Source organism: Hyaloscypha bicolor (genome assembly GCF_002865645.1).
Source record: "Hyaloscypha bicolor E unplaced genomic scaffold K444scaffold_136, whole genome shotgun sequence".
In the NCBI taxonomy this organism is placed as follows: Eukaryota; Fungi; Ascomycota; class Leotiomycetes; order Helotiales; family Hyaloscyphaceae; genus Hyaloscypha; species Hyaloscypha bicolor.
The window spans coordinates 1,778,223-1,798,489 of NW_020194638.1; the positions used below are offsets into that span (position 1 = coordinate 1,778,223).

The 20,267-nt window shown below is 49.4% G+C and overlaps 9 protein-coding genes across 9 annotated transcripts; 4 read left to right on the forward strand and 5 right to left on the reverse strand.

Moving 5' to 3' along the window:
- Window positions 1–323: 323 nt before the first annotated feature.
- K444DRAFT_540580 (uncharacterized protein) lies at window positions 324–1,751 on the reverse strand (the record flags this gene model as incomplete). Its single annotated transcript, XM_024875723.1, has 2 exons — window positions 324–1,229; window positions 1,347–1,751. The coding sequence occupies 2 exons, from the start codon at window positions 1,749–1,751 to the stop codon at window positions 324–326; spliced, it is 1,311 nt and encodes a 436-aa protein (XP_024731196.1).
- A 1,008-nt stretch (window positions 1,752–2,759) lies between these two features.
- Window positions 2,760–3,658, forward strand: K444DRAFT_140410 (uncharacterized protein). The gene is made up of 3 exons (XM_024870531.1): window positions 2,760–2,765; window positions 2,827–3,225; window positions 3,303–3,658. The coding sequence occupies exons 2-3, from the start codon at window positions 2,924–2,926 to the stop codon at window positions 3,484–3,486; spliced, it is 486 nt and encodes a 161-aa protein (XP_024731197.1). The 5' UTR covers window positions 2,760–2,765; window positions 2,827–2,923; the 3' UTR covers window positions 3,487–3,658.
- Window positions 3,659–5,101: 1,443 nt separating this feature from the next.
- K444DRAFT_140472 (sphingomyelin phosphodiesterase) lies at window positions 5,102–7,787 on the reverse strand. Its single transcript, XM_024870532.1, has 10 exons — window positions 7,508–7,787; window positions 7,377–7,460; window positions 7,307–7,329; window positions 6,923–7,259; window positions 6,791–6,876; window positions 6,698–6,744; window positions 6,354–6,643; window positions 6,134–6,302; window positions 5,572–6,085; window positions 5,102–5,509 (listed from the first exon to the last, which is right to left on the reverse strand). The coding sequence occupies exons 1-10, from the start codon at window positions 7,676–7,678 to the stop codon at window positions 5,278–5,280; spliced, it is 1,953 nt and encodes a 650-aa protein (XP_024731198.1). The 5' UTR covers window positions 7,679–7,787; the 3' UTR covers window positions 5,102–5,277.
- A 615-nt stretch (window positions 7,788–8,402) lies between these two features.
- K444DRAFT_571012 (Surp module) lies at window positions 8,403–10,367 on the reverse strand. Its single transcript, XM_024877294.1, has 4 exons — window positions 10,235–10,367; window positions 10,133–10,186; window positions 8,981–10,084; window positions 8,403–8,931 (listed from the first exon to the last, which is right to left on the reverse strand). The coding sequence occupies exons 1-4, from the start codon at window positions 10,326–10,328 to the stop codon at window positions 8,618–8,620; spliced, it is 1,566 nt and encodes a 521-aa protein (XP_024731199.1). The 5' UTR covers window positions 10,329–10,367; the 3' UTR covers window positions 8,403–8,617.
- Window positions 10,368–10,796: 429 nt separating this feature from the next.
- K444DRAFT_140534 (uncharacterized protein) lies at window positions 10,797–13,257 on the reverse strand. Its single transcript, XM_024870533.1, has 3 exons — window positions 13,139–13,257; window positions 12,428–13,070; window positions 10,797–12,381 (listed from the first exon to the last, which is right to left on the reverse strand). Exons 1-3 carry the CDS (start codon window positions 13,144–13,146, stop codon window positions 10,882–10,884), a joined length of 2,151 nt encoding a protein of 716 aa, XP_024731200.1. The 5' UTR covers window positions 13,147–13,257; the 3' UTR covers window positions 10,797–10,881.
- A 602-nt stretch (window positions 13,258–13,859) lies between these two features.
- On the forward strand, window positions 13,860–14,789 carry K444DRAFT_618759 (uncharacterized protein). The gene has a single exon (XM_024881388.1). It carries the CDS (start codon window positions 14,257–14,259, stop codon window positions 14,695–14,697), a length of 441 nt encoding a protein of 146 aa, XP_024731201.1. The 5' UTR covers window positions 13,860–14,256; the 3' UTR covers window positions 14,698–14,789.
- Window positions 14,790–15,688: 899 nt separating this feature from the next.
- K444DRAFT_618760 (uncharacterized protein) lies at window positions 15,689–17,623 on the forward strand. The gene is made up of 3 exons (XM_024881389.1): window positions 15,689–16,480; window positions 16,527–17,352; window positions 17,406–17,623. Exons 1-3 carry the CDS (start codon window positions 16,022–16,024, stop codon window positions 17,474–17,476), a joined length of 1,356 nt encoding a protein of 451 aa, XP_024731202.1. The 5' UTR covers window positions 15,689–16,021; the 3' UTR covers window positions 17,477–17,623.
- Window positions 17,624–18,114: 491 nt separating this feature from the next.
- On the reverse strand, window positions 18,115–18,797 carry K444DRAFT_540220 (60S ribosomal protein L21; the record flags this gene model as incomplete). The annotated part of the gene is made up of 4 exons (XM_024875693.1): window positions 18,115–18,445; window positions 18,542–18,589; window positions 18,642–18,691; window positions 18,744–18,797. 4 exons carry the CDS (start codon window positions 18,795–18,797, stop codon window positions 18,115–18,117), a joined length of 483 nt encoding a protein of 160 aa, XP_024731203.1.
- A 204-nt stretch (window positions 18,798–19,001) lies between these two features.
- On the forward strand, window positions 19,002–20,253 carry K444DRAFT_618763 (40S ribosomal protein S9). Its single transcript, XM_024881390.1, has 4 exons — window positions 19,002–19,120; window positions 19,252–19,270; window positions 19,327–19,425; window positions 19,474–20,253. Exons 1-4 carry the CDS (start codon window positions 19,075–19,077, stop codon window positions 19,889–19,891), a joined length of 582 nt encoding a protein of 193 aa, XP_024731204.1. The 5' UTR covers window positions 19,002–19,074; the 3' UTR covers window positions 19,892–20,253.
- The last annotated feature ends 14 nt before the right edge of the window (window positions 20,254–20,267 follow it).

Below are 20,267 nucleotides of genomic sequence, written 5' to 3' on the forward strand. Positions count from 1 at the left end.
TGACCTTTGAGGGCCCTTCCTTTCGGTGAAGTCTAGGCACCACGCTGATCACCAGCACGCACCCAATCAAAGTCAACTGCGAAGAAAACGCCCTCAAAAACAGCCCGTTCAATCACGTTACATTCACAGACTACCAATGAAAACAAGTACTCTTCGGCATTATGCACGAGAATCATTAGCTGCCACATGTGAACAAGGAAAAGGATCGCTGGACAGGCAAAGCCGGGCGCGGGTTGTCAAGGACTACGCAGGAGCCGCTAAAAATTCAGCCTCTCATATTTAAACAGTTTATTCAAGGGAGCCCACGCCGGGCATATTCTCGGTTACTTTGACCGTTTTAAGTGCCTTGCAGCTTGCTGTAAAAAGTCCCCAATTTTGTGGATGCATACAACATTTGCTTTTGCATCCCGAACAGCCTCACCAATGGTAGTGTCGAAAGCTTGGCCAGTGTGACTGTCTTTTGCAGGAACGCGGAGTTTATCGAGTGCCTTCTGCTCCGACCCCGGAAGTGTTGCGACATATCCGAGGAATTGGTCCAAGACGTGTCGACTCTCCATTTGGTCTTCGCTCATGTCCGCAAGCAGGACTACGGACATTTTCTCAAGCTCCTCGATTGTCTTTGGTCGGACACCTTTGGAAAGCTTGCCTTGTTCGACTCCCAAAGCTGCAAGCCCCTTTCCGAGGGGATGCTGCAAGATTGTTCGAATGTCTTCGGTAGTAAACATTTGGCGGCTGAGAGGGTTGCGCATTATTCCGCCGTTGCTTTGAATCGCCTGAGCCAACTCCTCCATATCCCAGGGATAGCCATCCTCTGTTGCTAGAAACCGAGTCCGCGGGATATCGGCCACCTTATCCCCATACATAGTTTCATCGCAGACATAAGTCCGGCGTAGAAGCTCGTGCTCCACATGCATCAGAGCCAGCGATGCGTTCCTTTTCATCCCGTTTGAAAGCGCAGAGGACAACATGCCCACCCTTTTGACCAGAGCCTCGCGCACGGCATCATTGTCCGGGTGACCAGATTGCGATCGTAGCCAGCGAGCCATGTCTTCTAGATCACCGATAGCAATATCCACAGCTCTCTCGGGATTCTTCTCCATGGCCCGCGCTACTGCCTGAGCGCTTCCCGGTTGCCTTACTCGTACGACAGAGCTAATACGCCCATCAGTTATATCTGTCAGGTTTTGAATGTGCACATCGAAGCGCGGGGAAATTGACGCTTCTTTTTTCTTGGAGGCGGAGAATACTTGGTTCTTGAGCAAATTCATGAATGAGATCCCTTTTCCTTTTCCTGTTTTCTCTGGGACTGGAACCAGAGGCTCATGTTGCTTTGCCAAATCTTTCACCAAGCAAGTCTCGCGAAGCAATTTCGCTGCTTTGGTGCGTAAGGCATTGTAGCCGCGAAGCAGCTCGAGTTGCGCTTCCTCGATATCGACAGGCACCGAAGGCGGAGGGGGTCGAGGAGGTGGGCCTGCCGGAGTTGGGATGTGATGTGATTGCGATCGAGTAGAGTCGTCTTCAAATAAAAATTCTTCCATGGAAAGAATCTCTTCGTCATAAGGGTCGAGATCCAAGTAAGCTCGAATGGCATCTCTTGCGGCGTCGACCCATCCTGCCTCCATACATTGCTGGATAAGTAGCCTGCGAGCTTCCAGAGCTGGGGGGTTGCGATCTATCTCGTCATAAAGGTCGTTGAGAAGAGTCATGTCAATTATAGGAGGACTGCGTGATGAGCTCGCAAAAGTCGCCATGATTGCGGATCAAATGGTTTGATGAGCACTGGAGATCTTGCTTGATTTTCCCAAGAGTTGAAGGGAAAGCATTGGAAATTCAAGGGAAAAGCTGGACGCGAAGGTAAGGCTCTATCAGTGAGTTGAAGGGGTAGCTTCACGAATAGCGAGCTCAATTGGGGCAGCGTGCCCGCCGAACCATGAAAGCGAGCAGGCTCCAGGACCGTTCCCTCGAGGGTCTCATGCATGCCGACAACCACTTGGCGCCACACTGCAGGTTGGTTCAAAGGAATCGGGCGTGGGAAGACGCGATGAAAGGTCGAGATTTACTGTGGACGTCGTCCTGCCGTCTCCACTTTTTACTTCTACATTCGGCCTAGTGCGCTGGGGAAGCTTGCTTCCCTGCCAGCACATCACGGACGGATCAATCCCGCTGGATGGCTCTCCTTTTCCCGTCAAGCAATGCCGGGAATGTCGACGATCACGCTCCTCTCCCACCGCCAATACTCCGTACTGTCAACAGCACGGATTCTCACCTTTTTCGAACCTAAGGACGCTAACACTGGACCCTTGTCGCAGGCGAATGCCCTGGCGAACCCCCACATTTCAGGAAGCAAACACCCAAAATGCCCCTACGGAAAGAACTCGTTCATGACCAAAACACCCGACGCAGCAAGGCAATCTCACCACGACGATAATGCATCAACTGATGGCCCACCAGGCTTGAAGTCAGTCATGAATAGGCTTGATTAAAGTATCTACCGTGACTAATTTCTTCGGAAGGTCGATAGTGGCTGGGATACCGATTCAGCCTTGGGTAGCGATGGTCAAATGTGAGGGCTAATACCAAGACTTGCTACTGATTGCTCACTACTTTGGCAGCTCGTCAACGGTTTCAATACGATCGAGTCTTTGTGACTACATAGAGGAGAACGGACGAAAGTATCACAGATACAAAGCAGGCAGTAGGTTCCACGCGAGCACAGGCCAGGCCAGGGCTGACCTCCCATAGCATGTATCCTACCCAATGACGAGGTCGGTCCAACCAGCAACGCTTGTTGTGGGCACTTCCGCTGACACAGCTTTTTTTTCCTAGACTGAACAAGAGAGATTGGATCCCCAACATCATTTATTTCTGTTAGCTTTAAAAGGCAGATTGTACCTCGCTCCAATTGACAACATCCCGTTGCACAATGTTTTGGATCTTGCAACGGGGTATATTTCAATGTCAGCCCCACTTTTCAAGCGCCAAGGATTCGCTTAAAACCCACTCGTCCCCCTTTTCCGTAGGCTCGCGATGTCAACAATTGGGTGAAAGAGGTGATTATACCTCAAACACCGATACATTGAAGGGTGATGGAAGCGCTCATTGTACCTATGATGTTGGTATACTTGAGAGGGATAACTCTCGAGAACCTGTTGTCCGTATATTGGTTATATGGGCGCGCATGTATCTTTGGTACAGAAAGAAACTGAGTGTCAGTTTCTCGCTCGTGTACGTGCCCCCGGGTTGAATAGGAGACTATCCATACCGCTTCAGCTCGCCACTGAGTGTCTTACTCGCATTCGTAGGGCCGAGACCTGTAAATTCGAGCGTTCTTGCTACCGCAGGTGCAGCGGCACCAGCGGTGGCGATTGGAGCTGTGATGAAAGTTGCAATTCCTGCCCACGCGAGAGCGTTCATGCTGGTCCCGTATTTGATGTACGTGACGTCGTTCATGTCGCTGTAAACAGAGCAGTAAGCACCCATGACTGACATTGGTGTTCGTTTTGCAGGGATGGTGTATGGTTGTGGAAGATGTGGCTGGCTTGACGCTCTGGAGGGAAGTGGCTGTAGTTGTGGTTGGGAAAGATATGTGGCAGCGACCTTTGATGTCAAGAATCACGAATAGAATTTATCTTGCATGAACCATCATTCACCATTTGCGAGCTTCTGATGCATACGTAGATATCTTTCGAGGACATGTGAGACAATTTGAGAAAAGCAGGATTCACGGTCGAGGCTAAACCGTACTCGTAGGTTGTGACGGCTTACGCAGCACCCTGACCACGATATATTGAATGTCGGCCTCAATCTTCTTGTAGGTGGTATTCCACGTACAAAGACATGAGACAATACATTGCTGGCAGTGCATGATTGAAAAGGTGCCAAGCCGCAAATGGCTCACGAAAAAGAATGGATCTACTGCAGCAGATTGATAGATTGCAAAGATATTAAGTGTGGGAGTAAAATGGCGTATCGATGCTTAGTCAGTTGCAAGTGCAGCAGGTCGAGATATAAGAAAGTGAACAGATGATTGTTGATATAGTGCAAATAAATTGACATAAAAGGAACATCAAACGTCTCTCGGAGCCTCTATCCAACAAACGTCCATCTTCTTGAGCCATCTAGCCATCCGCATCGCTGCTGCGGCTCAACGAGATTGATCCTTCCGGATCGCTGCAAGCTCAATTTGGGGATGACATGTGTGATGCAAGACCGGGCCAAGTTCCCCGCCAAATACGCTCCTCAGAACTTCATGTCCTAATACATAATATTAATTAAACGGGGACCTAAAATGATCCTGCCCCTCTTCATCTTCACAGACCTATGCATATACCGAGACTCAACTGAAGGGCGGTTTCAATGAGTGCAGCTTGTCCGCAAATTCTGAATTTGCGGAATTAAAGATGTATAAAGCTAGAACTCCTGAAGTTGGCAGATCATGGTCGATAGGAGAAATAAATCAGAAGGTGCAAGGCGAATAAAAGGCAGTAGGCTTGACGAATTTTGATGGAATCGCAGTCTTCGGTGTTCAAAGAACCAAAACTAATGATATGCTCTATCACAGAAGCAGCTTAAGAATTTTCAGGTCACAATATGTCACCCAGGTCTAAAAAATGTTGTTGTTCTTGTTCCAAACGTCTAGTACATCGGATGAAGCAGATCCTCTAGGGGCTAGACTTCATCCGGACTTTCGGGTAACTTGCTGTCAAATGTCTCCTCTTAGTCAATAACCAACAAGACGTGTTGCTTAAACTAATAGCTGCAAAGCGATAAATGATGGTACAGCACGTAATTAATATTTGTCGTCTGCGTCGCTTGGAACCGTTGCTAAAGCCTATCGACTTCGACTTCCTCGCGCCCCTCGCCTTCAAAGCTTCCGAAGTGTCTTCCTTGTGCCTCGCGGAGCCTAGAGCATCGGCGAGCACTTAAATAGTTTTTCGCAACCTCTCAGCATCGGGGGAGCTAGGACTACTCTGCCTCTGCTAAATCTCTTTCGGAGCAATCGGATGATGCCTCAATTGAAGCGTTCTCAAGGTCGTGTGCATTGACTTTCGAACCAGCTAGGGTTTTGGCCTACTATTTCGGCTTTGATCCTTGCCTTTGCTAATCTCTAGCATTTGAACCAAGTCTCAAAAGACTCACATATTGAAAAGAAATCGAAGAAATTATGACTTACCATCAAATTCAATCCTCACCGCCAACCCCATCTCTCATGACAAAGTAAATTCATTAAACATTGAAATTATCCGATCATCCTCTTTGCACTTTCTCAAAACCTCACTAACTCGTAACATTCCACCCAACAGCCGTATAGTTCGCCGGAATCACAGTATCCAACCAGTCACTCCCCATCTTCTTTACCAACGCATCCGTGAGCCCCGTAATACCACTCGCAGTAAAAGCCCCAAGAATAGGGAGGATTGCTGAACCTTCGCAGTCACTGTGGGTGCTCTCGGTGCTACTTGGGTTCGAGGTATCGCGCTTGAAGTTGATTCCTGGTGAGACGGTGCCGCTGTTTTGAATTAGTGAGGGAAATAGGAGAGGGAGAGGAAGATGGGTAAGGCGAGGGAATACCAGTTGTATTGGCTCTGACTCGCCCTCAATTCACAGAGATACGTCGTCTTGCAAGTCCCTGTGCATGTTGCAGCGCTGTAATCTCTACCGCGTCTTGCATACCATGTTTGGAATACATCGTCGTCGTTCTCAAACAGAACAGTCACGTTGTGCCAAAATGCAGGAGTGAGTTCCGCCGTGGCGTCCGTGTAAGGAGGAGTCAACAGAGAGCCATAGGCCTCTTTTACGCTGTAAAGCTTCTCCCAGACTGGACCGGATTGGTATGTGGGAGAGGAGATGTTGGCGTAGTAGACTGTGTAATCTAGGATTGCAAATGTCACTGGATCCACGCTGTAGACTCTGAACGTAGGGTTTCCGGAAGTTGGCGTCAGAGCGGGCGCGATGTATGATACCATCACTGCGGTCTCTGAGGTAGGGGCTGCTGGCGTTGAGTAAGCGATTTCGAACTCATCTTGATGTGTGTGACCGTAGAAGGTGGCGGAGATCGTGGCATCGAATCGTTGGATGATTTGATCTACGAGAGTCAGTCTGGGAAGGGGGAAAGGTAGGATTCGAAAGGTACCAAAGTATTCAGATTGGTCGTGGAACGCATCACTTTTACCGAGAGGCATATGTCCTATAAGCCAGACTCGTTCTCCTGCCGCTTCAGCAGCTTCAAGCTCAGTCACAAGCCAAGCTAGTTGACCGGAAGGATCCCTTTCCATGGTTTCCTCATAGAGCCAGAAATTTTGCTGTTCTCGAAGTCACAACTTTGTCTCCAGCATTGAGATTCATTAACGTACCTTGTACCAGAAATTTGTATTGACGCTGATAATTCGAAGACCCTGTGAGGTCAAGACAGAGTAGGAGCCATAGTTTGAATCTGCTTCAGCGGCAGCAGTAGCTCCAATCCAAGAAGACCAATCAGACGACATTGTATCATATGCCCATTGAGTGGTGATGGTTGTGTCTACTGCCCCAGGTGGGAATGAGTTGACGGGACTGGCGTCATGATTACCAACAACAGCGTAAGCTTGACCAAGGCGCTTCATTCTCGTATAGGCATCGTTCAGATCGTTCGTCACTTCAGTGTCTTGTGAAACTCGTCAGAAAATAATGAGTATAGCATAGAAAGTCAAAAGGTTACCAGTGACAAGCCATACTGCTCCTTCTACCACATCTCCGGTGAAGATTCTGGATATCATCAATTCTTGCTCATAAATCAAAGGTCCAGACTCACGTAAAGGCATTGTCAGGAACAAGAGATTCAATAGCAGAATACAAACTCTCCTCAAGAGTAACCGGAGAATCACAGGTATGCTCCCCCTAATATTGATCAGCCTTATTCTCTTGCTAGGGATCTGGTGCCTACATATTTTCCAGCAGGATAACTGTTATTTCCCGGCACATCTGCAGTTGTGTACGGTCTACAGCAAATGTTCTTCGTACAATCATAACTCGCACCAACCTCGTAACTCAAGTCAACATGGATATCAGAAATATGAACGACTTGAATTGGAGATTTTCCACTGGGAGCTGGACGAGTGGTAGCTGGTTTGTCACTCATGGAAACGGTGTAAGCTTCGATGTCTGGCCACTGGCAGAGTCCAAAGACTGTGAGGCAGAAAAGCTGAGAGGTCCGGGTGCCAATTGTCATGACTCTGAGGTCGTGGGCGAGGATTGGACCTTCGAGTCCAATGGCACCGGTGCTGAAAAGGTCAGTTAAGATTAAGTTTGACTGGGCCTCGCCTCCTACCAAACATCGGCATCATCAATTCCCTGCCTGTACGTCAGCGGATATCTGTGAAGGTGTGGGCAAAGCTTACAGCCAGAATGCAGATATCGGTGATTACGGCAACAAAGTTGTCATTGCCGGTATGAGCAAGAACTTTCAAGACTACCAGCAGAACCTAGCTTTTCATTAGCTCATCTCCCTTGAAGTTTCTTCTAGCCATACATTACAAGCTACACAAGTTGTCGCATCCTCAATGTCCGTCAAGATATCCGACACCGTTGATCTCTTGCCGAAGGCACTCAACGCTTGCCCAGTCGTCTCCGAGAGAGTAAGACTCGACGTGAAGGCAGGCAGAGCGGCGAGCAGTCCCCCAACAATGGTTAAGAACCGCATCTTGATGAACGAGTGGATGATACAGCGAAACTTGGATTCCTCAACCAAGAGTACAAGGAGAAAGCAATCGCAGTTCAACTAGAGCCCACAACCCAGAGCATGGCAAGAGAGGAAAATGGTATACTTAAACATTTCTATTCGTCATGCTCAGCCTGGTAATCTACATCGCCTCTAACTTCTCCGCAGTGAAGGTCAGGAGCCTCGGGACCTAATTTCGCATGCATGTCTGCATGCGCATTTCCCAGCTCCATAACATCGTCGATATACCCTACCACACCCCTATCTCTCCTCTCCTGTCTGCGGATCATCGAGAACGGCGTCCAGTTCCAGGTCGTGGCCCGAGAAGCTTTCACGTAGCGCCGGGTAGAGCTCGTGGCCCCTGGCTGAAAGCCCCTGTAGAGATGCAAGCGAGCCAGATCGTGCGCGAAGGTTTAGCCAACACGAGCTCGGGTGGGTAACAAGCTTTTCTGCCAATATGGACCGGCAAACTGGGGAGTGGAACGATGCTTCTCCGACGTCCGCCGGGCAGCAAGTTGAACGTTTCCTGGTCGAAAGTGGACGATGGAGCTGGAGTGCAAAAACCTGACTTCGATCACGAGGCGGGTGAACGTGAGGAGTTGTGTGGTTGAAGAAGTCGCATTCAACATTCCGTCCGTATCCGCAACGACTAGTTGGACATTGGAGATGTGACTACTGAGAAGAGTTCAATATCCTGAGACGTCGGGGAGATTGAAATCCTGAGAGCTCTCCGGCTTCCATCTACTCTTCACCTACTCCAGTAAACACCAGTACATGGTTGCCTGCTTAGGCACATTTTGGAGCACATCTCTCAATTCGGAGCCAAATTTTGTAGTACACCAGGGCTTGCAATTCCCGAAGTCCATCATGTGCCATACTTTACAGAGCCGCCATAACGCCTTTTCGTTTCATGCATATCCCTTATTTCTTGTCCCCAAACTTCTGATGAATAGCTCTAATCTGCTCCTCCACATTAACATTCTGCATAACCTCCAACCGCCTTGGATCCCCCTTCTCGAGCTGCACCCCATCATAGCTGTTCATCGCGGCCTTCTTCCTCCGCGCCAACTCCTCTTCGGTAATCATCTGTCCCGTCGCGCTATCAAAAAGATCACTTCTCTGACTTGCTAACCTCTTCAAATTGTTAGCAACATCTGCTGTTGACAGATTAGTCGTGGCGTAACGGCTGTCAGCCTTGGCCTTTTGCTCTTTCCAGCGAGGATCGAGGAGTTCAACTGTGATATTGTTAAAGTGTGTACGAAGACGAGGGTGAAGAGTAATTACTTCTCATGTGCTCTTCAAGCTCGTTGGCAGGCATCTGTTGACGACAATTTGGACATAAGACCATATTCTGCTTAGAAGCCGCTCTTGCTGCTGCTCTTGGCACGTAGTTCTCCTTGATCCTCATCGGTGCAGCACCTCCCTTTGCCTCCGCCTGTGCTTGCTGAGCACGTTGTCTCGCCTCAGTTCTCTCCCTGATACGTTGCTCTTCCTCATCCTCTTCATCTGCATTCCTCATCCGCGTATCTTGGTATTGTGGCTGGTACGCTTGTTGAGGTACTTGCGGAGGAGCCACCTGCGTTGGTTGTTGGGGATAGTTATTATAGTAGTCGTTGTCCTCCGGCATTGCTTCTTCGATCCGCATGTTGGCCGACGCACTCCCAGACATCATAGCCTTCTGATCCAGTGAAGCAAACTGCAAAGTCGACAAGGAAGTCGGTGGAGGAAGTTGAGTGTGATCATCCGCCTCTGTAAATACCACCGTCTCAACGACAACGAAGTCATGCCAGTCGATCTGCGCATATGTCATCCTCTCCTTCTCAGCCTCTTCTTCTTTCTTCTGCTTCTGCTCATCCTGAAATTTGAACCATTCCGCCCTCTGCTTTGCTCTTCCAAGGACGTGAAACTTATCGTCGACGTTGGCCTGTAATTCCTTAGTTCGTTCCTGCTGCAGTTTCCCACCTTCACCATCCATTCCCCCGGCCCGTAAAAGCGCAGTATACTGATCAATCAGTCGCTGGAAAAAGCTATGTAGCGTATGATTCGGCCTCAAAAAGTCGAACTGGTAATTCCCCGTCTCCCTCTGACTCAAAGTCGTCATAAACTGCCGTCCATTCTTCGCCACAAACAGCGCAGTCAGCCTCACAACCTCTAAATCTTGCGCACTGATATTCGGCATGCGCGCCGAGAAATGGAACTCCGGCGGTTCTGGGGGCCCTTTAGGCTTCTCTGCTTCAGCTGCAACTTCGCCTGCTCGCCCAGCAGCCACAGCCGTACCTCGACCTTCTCTGATCTCGCTGAGTCGCCATAGGTAGTATGCATTATAGGAATCGTTCGGGCTCAGGAAGGAGAATTTCGGGTTAGTCCTTTCTTTTTCACGAATGCGGTCTATGACTGTTAGCTGAATTCCTACGACTTCAAGAGGGGCTCGCCCACCTTCAAAGACCATCCCATTCCGTGCTACATATCCTGCTGTCTTTTCGAGAATGGCTAGAGAAAATATTAGCTGTGGTTCTTGACTGAGGGAGGGTGTCGCACCTTTGATCTCTCGAGGAGGCAGAACAACGCCGGGAGGCGCTTTGATCTCCTCAAGCGCCGCGATGGGATCTCCATTCGTAGCTGATGGAGCCATGTTGGGCGACTTGTGGGTGACTGGATGAGTTGAGTCGTTGATGGAAGAGTAGGCAATCGCGCTGAGGTTTCTGCTTCAACACGCTAAGAGTTGCAGCCTTGCCGAATGTGGCCAATCAACGTGAAGGCCTTTGACTATGGGCAATTTTTTTTTCGAAATGGATTGACTTAATTTCTATATGAAATGTATCCTTCATCTCAACTAGGTGTTATTCTCCTGCTTGCTTACTTTCTTGCTTTAGATCTGCATATATTCTCGAAATCACACTATCACGGGCATAAAGTTAAAACGTTATCACTTAAAAGGTCTATTATCTCTCCTCTTCTAATCTATGTTTCCACCCCCCTCATGCGTGAGCGACCGTCCGCTTGTTTCGTTGGCTGAATATATAATTATGTTCCGTTTGAGGTATTTACCGACCGCCAAACGCCTGGCCATACCCATTATGAGGCGCTGACACGCCGGTCGTAACGCCGTCCGCCCTTTGCAGAATCCGAGCCGTTTCCCACGAAGATGTACATAAATGGTGCTGTCGTAATCCAACCGTTCCGGGTTACTCAAAGGGTCCCGGAATCGTTATTGAAAGTCTCTTCACCCCGCCCTTCTCAACCTCATCACCTGATGCAACTTGCAATGATGAAGTCGACTGTGTAGAATCTCTTGTCGTGTCACGCTTCTCCATTGCCACTTCAAGATCTTCAGAGGCCTTTGCGTCAACAACCTCAGGTGCCTTGGGGCTAGGCATTGCTGCGTCTTCTTGTGCTGCTTCCCAAAGTCCTTCCGCTGTATCAGCCTTGGCAAAGTCTTTGCTAGTCCTCTTTACTGTCTTGGGGGACTTGGCAATATCGACTGGACTTGGTTCGGGTACTGGTGTAATGTCCTTCGGCTGGATTTCTCCTGTCCGTTCAAGTTCTTCGCTGAGCTTTCTCTCCTGTTCCTTTCTTTCATCCCCACTCACTCTTGGGCTTCGTGAGGCGTCTGAGTGGCTGTGATGTGTGGGAACAACCCCTCCACCCATTCGGCACCAGAACATCTGTTCCCTCAGGCGAACACTCTCTTCCCAAGCCGCTTTCTCAGACTCTTCATCATCAGCTCTCCAATGACCATCTTTCAGTATTCGCAAGAAACCTAAGAAATCGCAAGTAGAACGCACGCGGCCGAGGCAATATTTGCACAAAGGATATCGCTGAGCATTTTCACTCTCGCTGGTTCGGAATCGATGGGTTCGAACGTGGTCTGGATCCTTACGTGTTTCGCCGCAAAGTGAGCAGGCAAAGACGAAGTTCTTCGTCGAAGCTGGCATTGGTTCCACGACCAGAGTACCTTCGCAAACAGCATTTAGCACGTTTCTTCGAGCAAGCCAAGAAAGACCTGGCGCCGTATCCAGCCGTAACGTTGGCTCAATATCTTCGGCCAGGGCTCTCTTGTAAAACTTTGTTTCCTTGAGCGGAGTCAACGAATTAGGACCATTTGTTGAGCCCGTACTGACAGTTGAAGCAGGTGTTGTTGGTGTTGCGGGCGAAGAACCCAAAGTTGCGTTAGTAGATAATGAGGAACTGGATCCATTCGTCGGCGCTGCATGGGTTGTCGATTGCGAATAGTTGCTCAAACCTAGCCCTAACCCTATATGACCGTATGAACCGCTTGATACTCTGCTGGTGGCTGGAACGTTCTTAGACATTCGAAGTAGAGACGTGAAGTCGTCATACGAAGAAAGGTCTGTTCGGAGAACTGTTTGGAGGAGATGGGTCAAGCTCGTTGGATAAGTCGGTGAAACGGTTTCGGGAACTGCTGAATGCACTGCGTCCGAATCGTTCACGTTCTCTTCCTTGCTGTCGAACTTGCTGAGACCTGGAGTGGACGGTGCGGTATGATTTGTCTGATCGTCCCGCTCTTCGGTCATCTGCTCCATAACTTGCTTCAATTCTGCAAGCTGTTCTTGGTGCGATTTAAGTAGGCTCTCCATATCCACCAGTTGGGCTTTCAATTGATCATTCCTCCTTTGCACAATGTCATGCTCTTTTTGTGCCTCCTCCCGAGCCGTGATCACCATCTACTGATATCAGCAAAGAAGACACAATCAAGACGTAAGTTCCTACCTTATTTGCTTCTTCAAACAAAGCCGTGGTTAAGTTCTCGAGCTCCTGTTCAATATTCTTCTTCTGGCTCTCAATTTCAGCCTTTTCCTTCCTCTCTTGCTCCAAGCTAACCATGAGCTTGGCTCTCTCCATTTCAACAGTCGACTTCTTGACCAATATCCCTCGCGCCAGCATATCCGAGTGCTGCTGATTTGCTTGCTCAAGTTGTTTTATCTGTTCCCGTGCAGTCTCAAGCTCGTGCCGTGTGGCGGAGAGGGTGTCGTCCAAATTAGTTTGGTGATTTATTGCGTTTATTAGTTTATTACTGAGGGTTGCTACTTCATTACTGAGGTCTGGATGGTGGGAGGGAGTTGGGGGGCGGCTGTCATTCGCGGGGGACATTGTTCGACTTCGAGGATCGGGTAAGGTGCTCATATTTCCATCTTCGTCATCGTAAGGATGCAGATTCCTCGGCGTTGGAATTCCCGGCGCGTTTGCTACCGCGGCCATTGTGTCTTTCAGAGCCGAGGTCGATATGGATTTTGAAACTGGCCTCGCTGGCGGTCTCTGGGTGGTCTTCGAAGAGACAGAAGAGAAAGATCGAAGGTGACTTAAGGAACGATGAGCTGTTGGCTGCTGTGTCCATCCAGCAACTTGGACGAATCTAGGATAACAGAAACATTAGCAAACAACGGGATTGCTTCAAGACTGAAGTGGGTGGGTTGGACCTACTCTGCCATATTATATTGTCAATGGCTGCCCAGTGTTCCCGGCCTCGATAGACTGAGAGACAGCCAGCCCAGTTGGGAAGGAGCCTCGCAGGAAGCCGGCCCAACAACAAAGCTGTCGGGAAGGGGACTGCGAGAAGGAAAGCGCGGCGTCGACAATCAGGCGCTTCTTTGAGCAGTCGTAGGAGTAGACATTAGGTATCCGGTTCGATTGTGCTTGGGAACTCTCACGATTTCAAAGTCTGGAGGAAGAGGTTGTGCAGGAGTCTCGGCCGGGGAGGACGGACCAAGGTGGAGGTGGAGTACGTTGGAGGGCAAGGTCAATTCGACTGGATCCGCACCCACTCTGCTGACAGCCTGGCCCGGCACGGCTTTCTTGGTGGTGAAGCGAGCGAAAGAAACAGCGCGTCATCTGCATCTGCATCTGCATGGGGGAAGGCAAGCACCAGCAGCAGCCAAGTTTGAAGTGAAGGGTGTGAAGGGTGGGATCGCAGGGCCGTGGACGGGCTGAAGTTTTCCACGCCGATTCGACTCCCGACGCCCCCCGGGCGTTTGCACGCCCAATCGCCACACGGCGCCACTTGCAGCCCGTCGCATATTGAAGGATTATGACCTGTGAGATACAGTAGTGCAGTACTCAAGCGTTGGTCTTGCCTGTACGAACGTCTTTCTCTTTCCTTGACTTCAGTTCTGCTCGAAGTAATTGTAAATTTCGCAGTTCCGGAGTAGCTTTCCAAGCACTGAAAAGGGGAGGGGGCATTTTGACTTTGGTTGGTGATTTTCCATCCGAGACTCCAGGTCTGCCCTCGAACCAACACCAGCAGTCTGGCCCCCACTCCAGCTTGGAAAATCTCACAGTTCCTTCCCGGATTCTTTCTCGACTCCTCGACGCTCGTCCTCTGCTCTGCGACTGCAGAGCCCGGAGCAAACTTCTACCTTTTCTTCCGGCTTCCCCAGCTGCAGACTCGATATTGGACGGATGGTTGCCGCTGCTGAAACCTCGACTTCCAACGCCGTGCCACCGTGTTGTAAATTAGTTTGGACTTTCTGTTTGCTTCAAATTTAGAATGGTAATGCTTCGCCCTTTACCCCACGGGAGGATGGACGATCATACTGGTGTGGATGGACAATCTCCCAAGTTTACCATCTTCTCAAACATCAATTTCAATCGTTTCCTCTTTCAAGCATTCAAGAAACGTGGAAGAACCTTTCTTTTCCACACCTGACGGAGGGGTGTTCATGGATCATCATGCGCCTATACTAGTCGGGGTGTTTAAGCTTCTATGCGGACACTGCCATCGTCAGTGCGTTTATGCGCTGAGGACAGGAGAGGGAATGGATGATCTTCGTTCCTTCACTGTGCGCCTCATTGGTCTGCCCCACGATCAGTACAAGTGTATCAATCTGGACTTATGCGTCCCAAAGGTCCATGTGCTGAAGTTGCAGCTCGTGTTCTTGGTGCTGTTCATGGTTACACTCGCAAGTTCAGTACGCATCCGGCGTACACGAGGAAGTGCTTGTGTTTCAGCAAACGGGTGCGAGAAGAACTCGCAGACCCAGTGATCGTGTTCCATAATAACCAAATCTTGTACCACAACCGGGTTGCACAATCGGCAGCAGCCTCTTCCCCGGCTTTCTGCAATTAATATCATGAGAGGATTAAAGATTTGCCGTCAAACGGTAAAAATGGCTAATAGAGGAATTAGGTTTAAAAGCTAGAATATTAACAAAATCCAGACGGCAATTGCTGTGCTATACGGAAACTTGAGGGGCGAATTAATAAGCACCTGACCACTGTCAATGGCTCGTCTTAAGATTTGACATGTGTCGTCTGAGACCTCGAGACGAATTCCAAACGTCAACAGGGGCTGGTTGACAGTGGCCACTTCCGTGACACTTCGCAAATGTCGTCATTCCCTGAGAGTGTCAAATGCTAGTCAGGGGAACGAACCGGGATTCTCGAATTCGGCAAGTTTGGGGAGCTGTGAAGTACCGCTTATTTTGACCGTCTCGGTATCAGCAAAGTTGCACTTGAACCATTCTTGGGCAAAAGATTGTGAGGATTGGGATGGCGACAGGAACTTTTGATTTGTGGTTATTTATACTTGTGCACTTAGGGAGCATCCATAGGCTTCGGACCTTGAACAGAACTCCTTCGAGCTCCAGGAGGCAGCTTGACAGGGCTTGGTAGTTAACATGACATTTGAAGTAATAGGAGCTTCCGATGACCCCATTGCCAAGTCTAGAGTTATAAATTTCTTGAAGATCCCCTACAAAATCCTCTCGAGCGTCTCAATAAGCTCATCAGTCTCTTCCAACCCATCATGAGAAGCTACACGTGATCAAAGTCACGTGTTGGCAGCTCATCTGAAACCCCTGCTCCAATCTCAAACACCAGGCCAACTTGACACACTCCAGCTCCAAACACTAACTGCGCTATTCCTCTTCGGCTCAGTATGATTCCAAAGTTCTGTTCCATCTGATAGGATGAGTCAAGATTCCATTCTGTCAAGTCGTCTGATCCTGCTCATCTATCAGCTCTTGGCAAAGATCTCCAAACATTGGACCAAGAGATTATCAGATCACACCTTTGCCAAGAAAGTAATGTTTGGAGTGTTGGAACTCTTTGATCCAAGGGAGTTGCAAATTCGAGCGATGTGGAATCAGTGAGGTGGGAATGCAGTATTCGAGCAGAAGTTAGGCGCTCTCCTTGAATTCATGGGGCCGTCGTTGTGATATAAGGATTGGGTATCTTCTCTATCATGTTACCTTCTGTAGCAAGCCTGTCTTCTATTCTCTAAACATACATTAAGCTGGTTCTTGTGGATATTTTGTAAACACACTCTTTTCGAATATTTTGCACTTTGTTCCAACTTCAATATCAAACATGGTTTTCTTCACTTCAATCTTTACATGCCTTGCTATTCTTTCCACCACCGTGGTAGCACTCGCTATTCCCTTGGGAACAACTGGCCGGTCTCTCTCCATCAGCGAAGATGGCCAAACCATTTCCATTGACGGACGGGCAATCAATCTCGATCAAGCCGTAACTCGTGCTGGGGTTTGCAGCCCAAGCAGCCACGGGGGAGGAAGGCAACGACACGGAAAAGGAGGGCCATCTTCCAATTCGACTTCAGCAGCCTCGAACAATGCAAAGGCAATCTACTTCCTCACTAATGCCGCCAACAACTCGATCGTGGCCTTGAAAGTGGCAGCCGATGGGAGCCTATCTGATGGATCCATCACATCCACAGGAGGAGTAGGAATGAGTGGTGTTGATTCCACTGGAGCACCAGCAGCGCCCGACTCCCTTTTCTCACAAGGCGCTCTCAAAGTTGCTGGAAATGTATATCTCCTTCTCATTTTTCTTGCATCCCAGCTAACCGCAGCAGTCCCTAGTAGCCGTGAACCCAGGCTCAAACACCCTGTCAATGTTCAGCATCTCCCCTACCGATCCAACCCAGCTCACACCCCTCGGAAACCCCGTCTCTACACTCGGTGACTTTCCCGTCTCCGTCACACTCTCAACAAAGCTATCCCTCGCCTGTGTAGCCAACACAGGTGCTCGCGCCGGCGTAGCCTGCCTGACCATGTCCCCCAACGGCCTCACTCCTCTTGACAAGACCCTCCGTCCCTTCGCTTTGAACCAATCCAATCCCCCCAGCGGACCTTTAAACACCGTCTCTCAGACATTCTTCAACGCCGACTCCTCTGCTCTCATCACCACGGTGAAAGGAGACCCTAGCGTCAACAACACTGGCTTCCTCTCCGTGTTCCCTGTTACCAACGGCGCAGTCTCGATGACAGAAACTCGATCATCGCCCGCTGGCACGGCTGTTCTCTTCGGCACAGCGCTGTTGCCGAATTCGAATAATATCTTCGTGACTGATGCTTCATTTGGCTCAGCTACTCTCTCGCTGGATGCAAAGAATGTTGCGAGCGTGGTAGCGAAAACCAACATCGCGGATCAGAAAGCTACATGCTGGGCCGCTTTCTCGGATGTGACAGGGACAGCGTTCGTGACAGACGTTGCTGTGAACCACCTTGTTGAGGTCGACACAGCTACTGGTGCATTGATCAAGGAGCTGCAATCAGGGAATGGAAACCCGGGGATGATTGATTTGGTTAGTGTGGGGAACTTTGTTTATGCGTTGAGTCCGGGGAATGGGAGTGTGAAGGCGGCCGTGACGGTTTTCGATGTCAGTGGTGGGAGAGGAGGTAAGTTATGGTTCATTCTAAGGGGGAGATAGGAGAATACTAATGAAATATAGCTGCCAAGGAGATTCAGAATTTCAACCCAACTGGTGTGCCGGATAGTGCACAGGGGATGGCTTTCGTTTGATGGTTTCAGAGGCAAAGGAATGTGGTGCTAGGCATATTGGAGTAAGGGGGCAAGAACTCATAGCAGACCAACTTTGGGAGAAGTGTTGTACTTTTATGCATATGAAATTTCAAAATATAAGTCGTGCTCAAAGATTGGCAAATCATTCTCAAAGCCTCAGCAAATACCATTGGATGGAGCATCACGCCGATAGGAAAGACATCAGCAGTATCAGCCAAAGTTTTAGAATTGAAGACAATATAAGAAATGTGACACCGACGGGGCTGTGCTTTGGGCAAAGAAAGCCCGTTCGCTGAGCCCACACCAGCTATCTTTCTTCTGGGAACACTTGTGAGGGCCTAAAGAGAAGTGGGAAACTTCATCTCAAGCGTGACAAATACGGTTCCGTGAAAAAAAATCAGACGGTATTGGGACTATAGCACATATTCCACGGGGAACCATAAAGCACCGGAGCACACATTCCCAGCCAGCGTCAAAGTATCATAGCGTCACCACATCACCAAGCACAGAAATTGGCGATGAATTTAGCTCTCATTCCCTGAGATAATGCACAAAGTCCATGTATCATGCAATGCTAAACCTCTGCCTTCATGATCATCCCGGAAAGAAAACCCAAGCAACTCCCACAGACAGAAAGCTCAGATGGTTGTCTCGTAGGCGATCGGAACCACGGTCTCTGGTACGTTGTCCTTCATCGAGATCGTTCTTGATTCTCGCGGCATGAGGGGTTGTCTCTTCAAGTGGACGTGGGTGCCTTCCTCCTTCGACTTCTTCTTCAGCTCGGCGTTCTTCTTGACTCTGCGGACGAACTCTTCTCTCGATCTGGACAGGGAGACGTGCTCGACTCTCAGGTTGACTCGCTTCTCGATGTACCGGTGCTTGACCTTCTTGTAGATGATGACACCGACAGCACTTTTCGTAACGTTGTAGACGACGCCAGTCTTTCCGTGGTAAACCTTGTGTGGCATACTGTTTGAAGTTAGAGTCCATTCCAATTGTGTCATCTTTTATTAATTGCTTCTAATGTCCTTTCGAAGCTCGATTCGTGGGATTGAGGGAACTGACCCCTTCTGAACAGCACCGTTCGCCTTGATATCAACGATGTCTCCGACTCTGTGGCGTATTAGCATTCGCCCCGTACTCAATGCCCACCTGATCAACTTACTTGTATTGGCGCAAGTAGGTGGACAACTTGATCATACCCTTCTGCCGGAACTGCGCAAGAAGTCAGCATTGGCAAAGAAGCGAGAGGGACAGGGAGAAAAACTTGTCTGGAGAACGCATAGCGCGTTCCTGCGCGGAGACCTGCTGGATGACCCATGATGTCGGTAGGGTGTAGTTGTCGATGGGAGCGTTGGAAGTGGTGTCGCGGTGTTGATGTCGTTCAACCTTCAATTTTCGCAGGTCTCGGCTAATTTTTAGCAGCCACCAAATTTGTTGTGGGTTTCTTGCCCTACATTCTTGCCACGTGATTATCGAGCTAAAGTGGAATTCTAGCGCACTTGGACATTCACAGCGCGAAAATCAAAAGTTGCTGAAGCTTTGAATCCAAGTACAATCTTCAACATCGCCATCGACAATAAAGATCCGCCGCAATCATGGCTCCACGATCTTACAGCAAGACGGCGAAAGTGCCCAGGAGACGTAATTCCCCCCCTCTTTTTTTTGCCCTTCCGCTCAATTTCCTGGCTTTTTGAGGTGTCCTCAGATCATCGATCCCCTCCTTGCTCTTGCAACTTCTGCTACGTAGGGTCAACTTTGCTGACTTCACACAGCTTTCGAGTCTGCTCGTTTGTAAGTTGACCACTGTATTAGAGCTTGCTCTGTACATGTCATTAATTATGTCCTAGGGACTCTGAGTTGAAACTCGTCGGCGAGTATGGACTCCGCAACAAGCGTGAGGTCTGGCGTGTCCAGCTCACCCTCTCCAAGATTCGTCGTGCTGCCCGGTATGGCCCACAGCCTCAATTGAAATGCAGGCCACTAACAATCCGCAGTCAATTGCTCACTCTTGACGAGAAGGACCCCAAGCGACTCTTCGAAGGAAACGCCCTCATTCGCCGTCTCGTCCGTGTTGGTGTCCTCGACGAATCCCGTATGAAGCTCGATTATGTGTTGGCCTTGAAGATTGAGGATTTCTTGGAGCGTCGTCTGCAAACCTGTGTCTACAAGCTCGGTCTCGCCAAGTCCATCCACCACGCTCGTGTTCTCATCCGCCAGAGACACATCCGTGTTGGCAAGCAGATCGTCAACGTCCCTTCGTTCGTTGTCCGTCTCGACTCCCAAAAGCACATCGATTTTGCCCTCAGCTCTCCCTTCGGTGGTGGACGCCCTGGCCGTGTTCGGAGAAAGAAGGCCAAGGCTGCTGAGAAGAAGGATGGCGGTGATGATGCGGAGGATGAGGATGATGAGTAGATGCGCACATTTTCTTTGCACACAGGTGGCTATGGCTTGCATACTTCGTGTGGTTTTGATCACTAAAGCACCGAGTGTAAAATAAAGCTCGAGGCGTTAAAGAGGCATGCATCGTGGCTGAACAAAGTGTCTGCCCACTTCCATCCGTCATCTTCCATCCAGTGATGACTTGCTCCTTCAAACCTGTGCCAATTGTCCCCTGTATCCTCTGCCATACCTGATATGCTGATGCTGCAGTATGTCCAACCAGAAGGATAGAATTGCCACTGAATTTCAAAGCTTTCCAAGGCACAAGGGCTGTATTGACCCAGCATCAACGCCAAAGCCCTTTGCGATTCTCAATTTGGAATCCTCATCTCGTCATACCTAAAGTCAA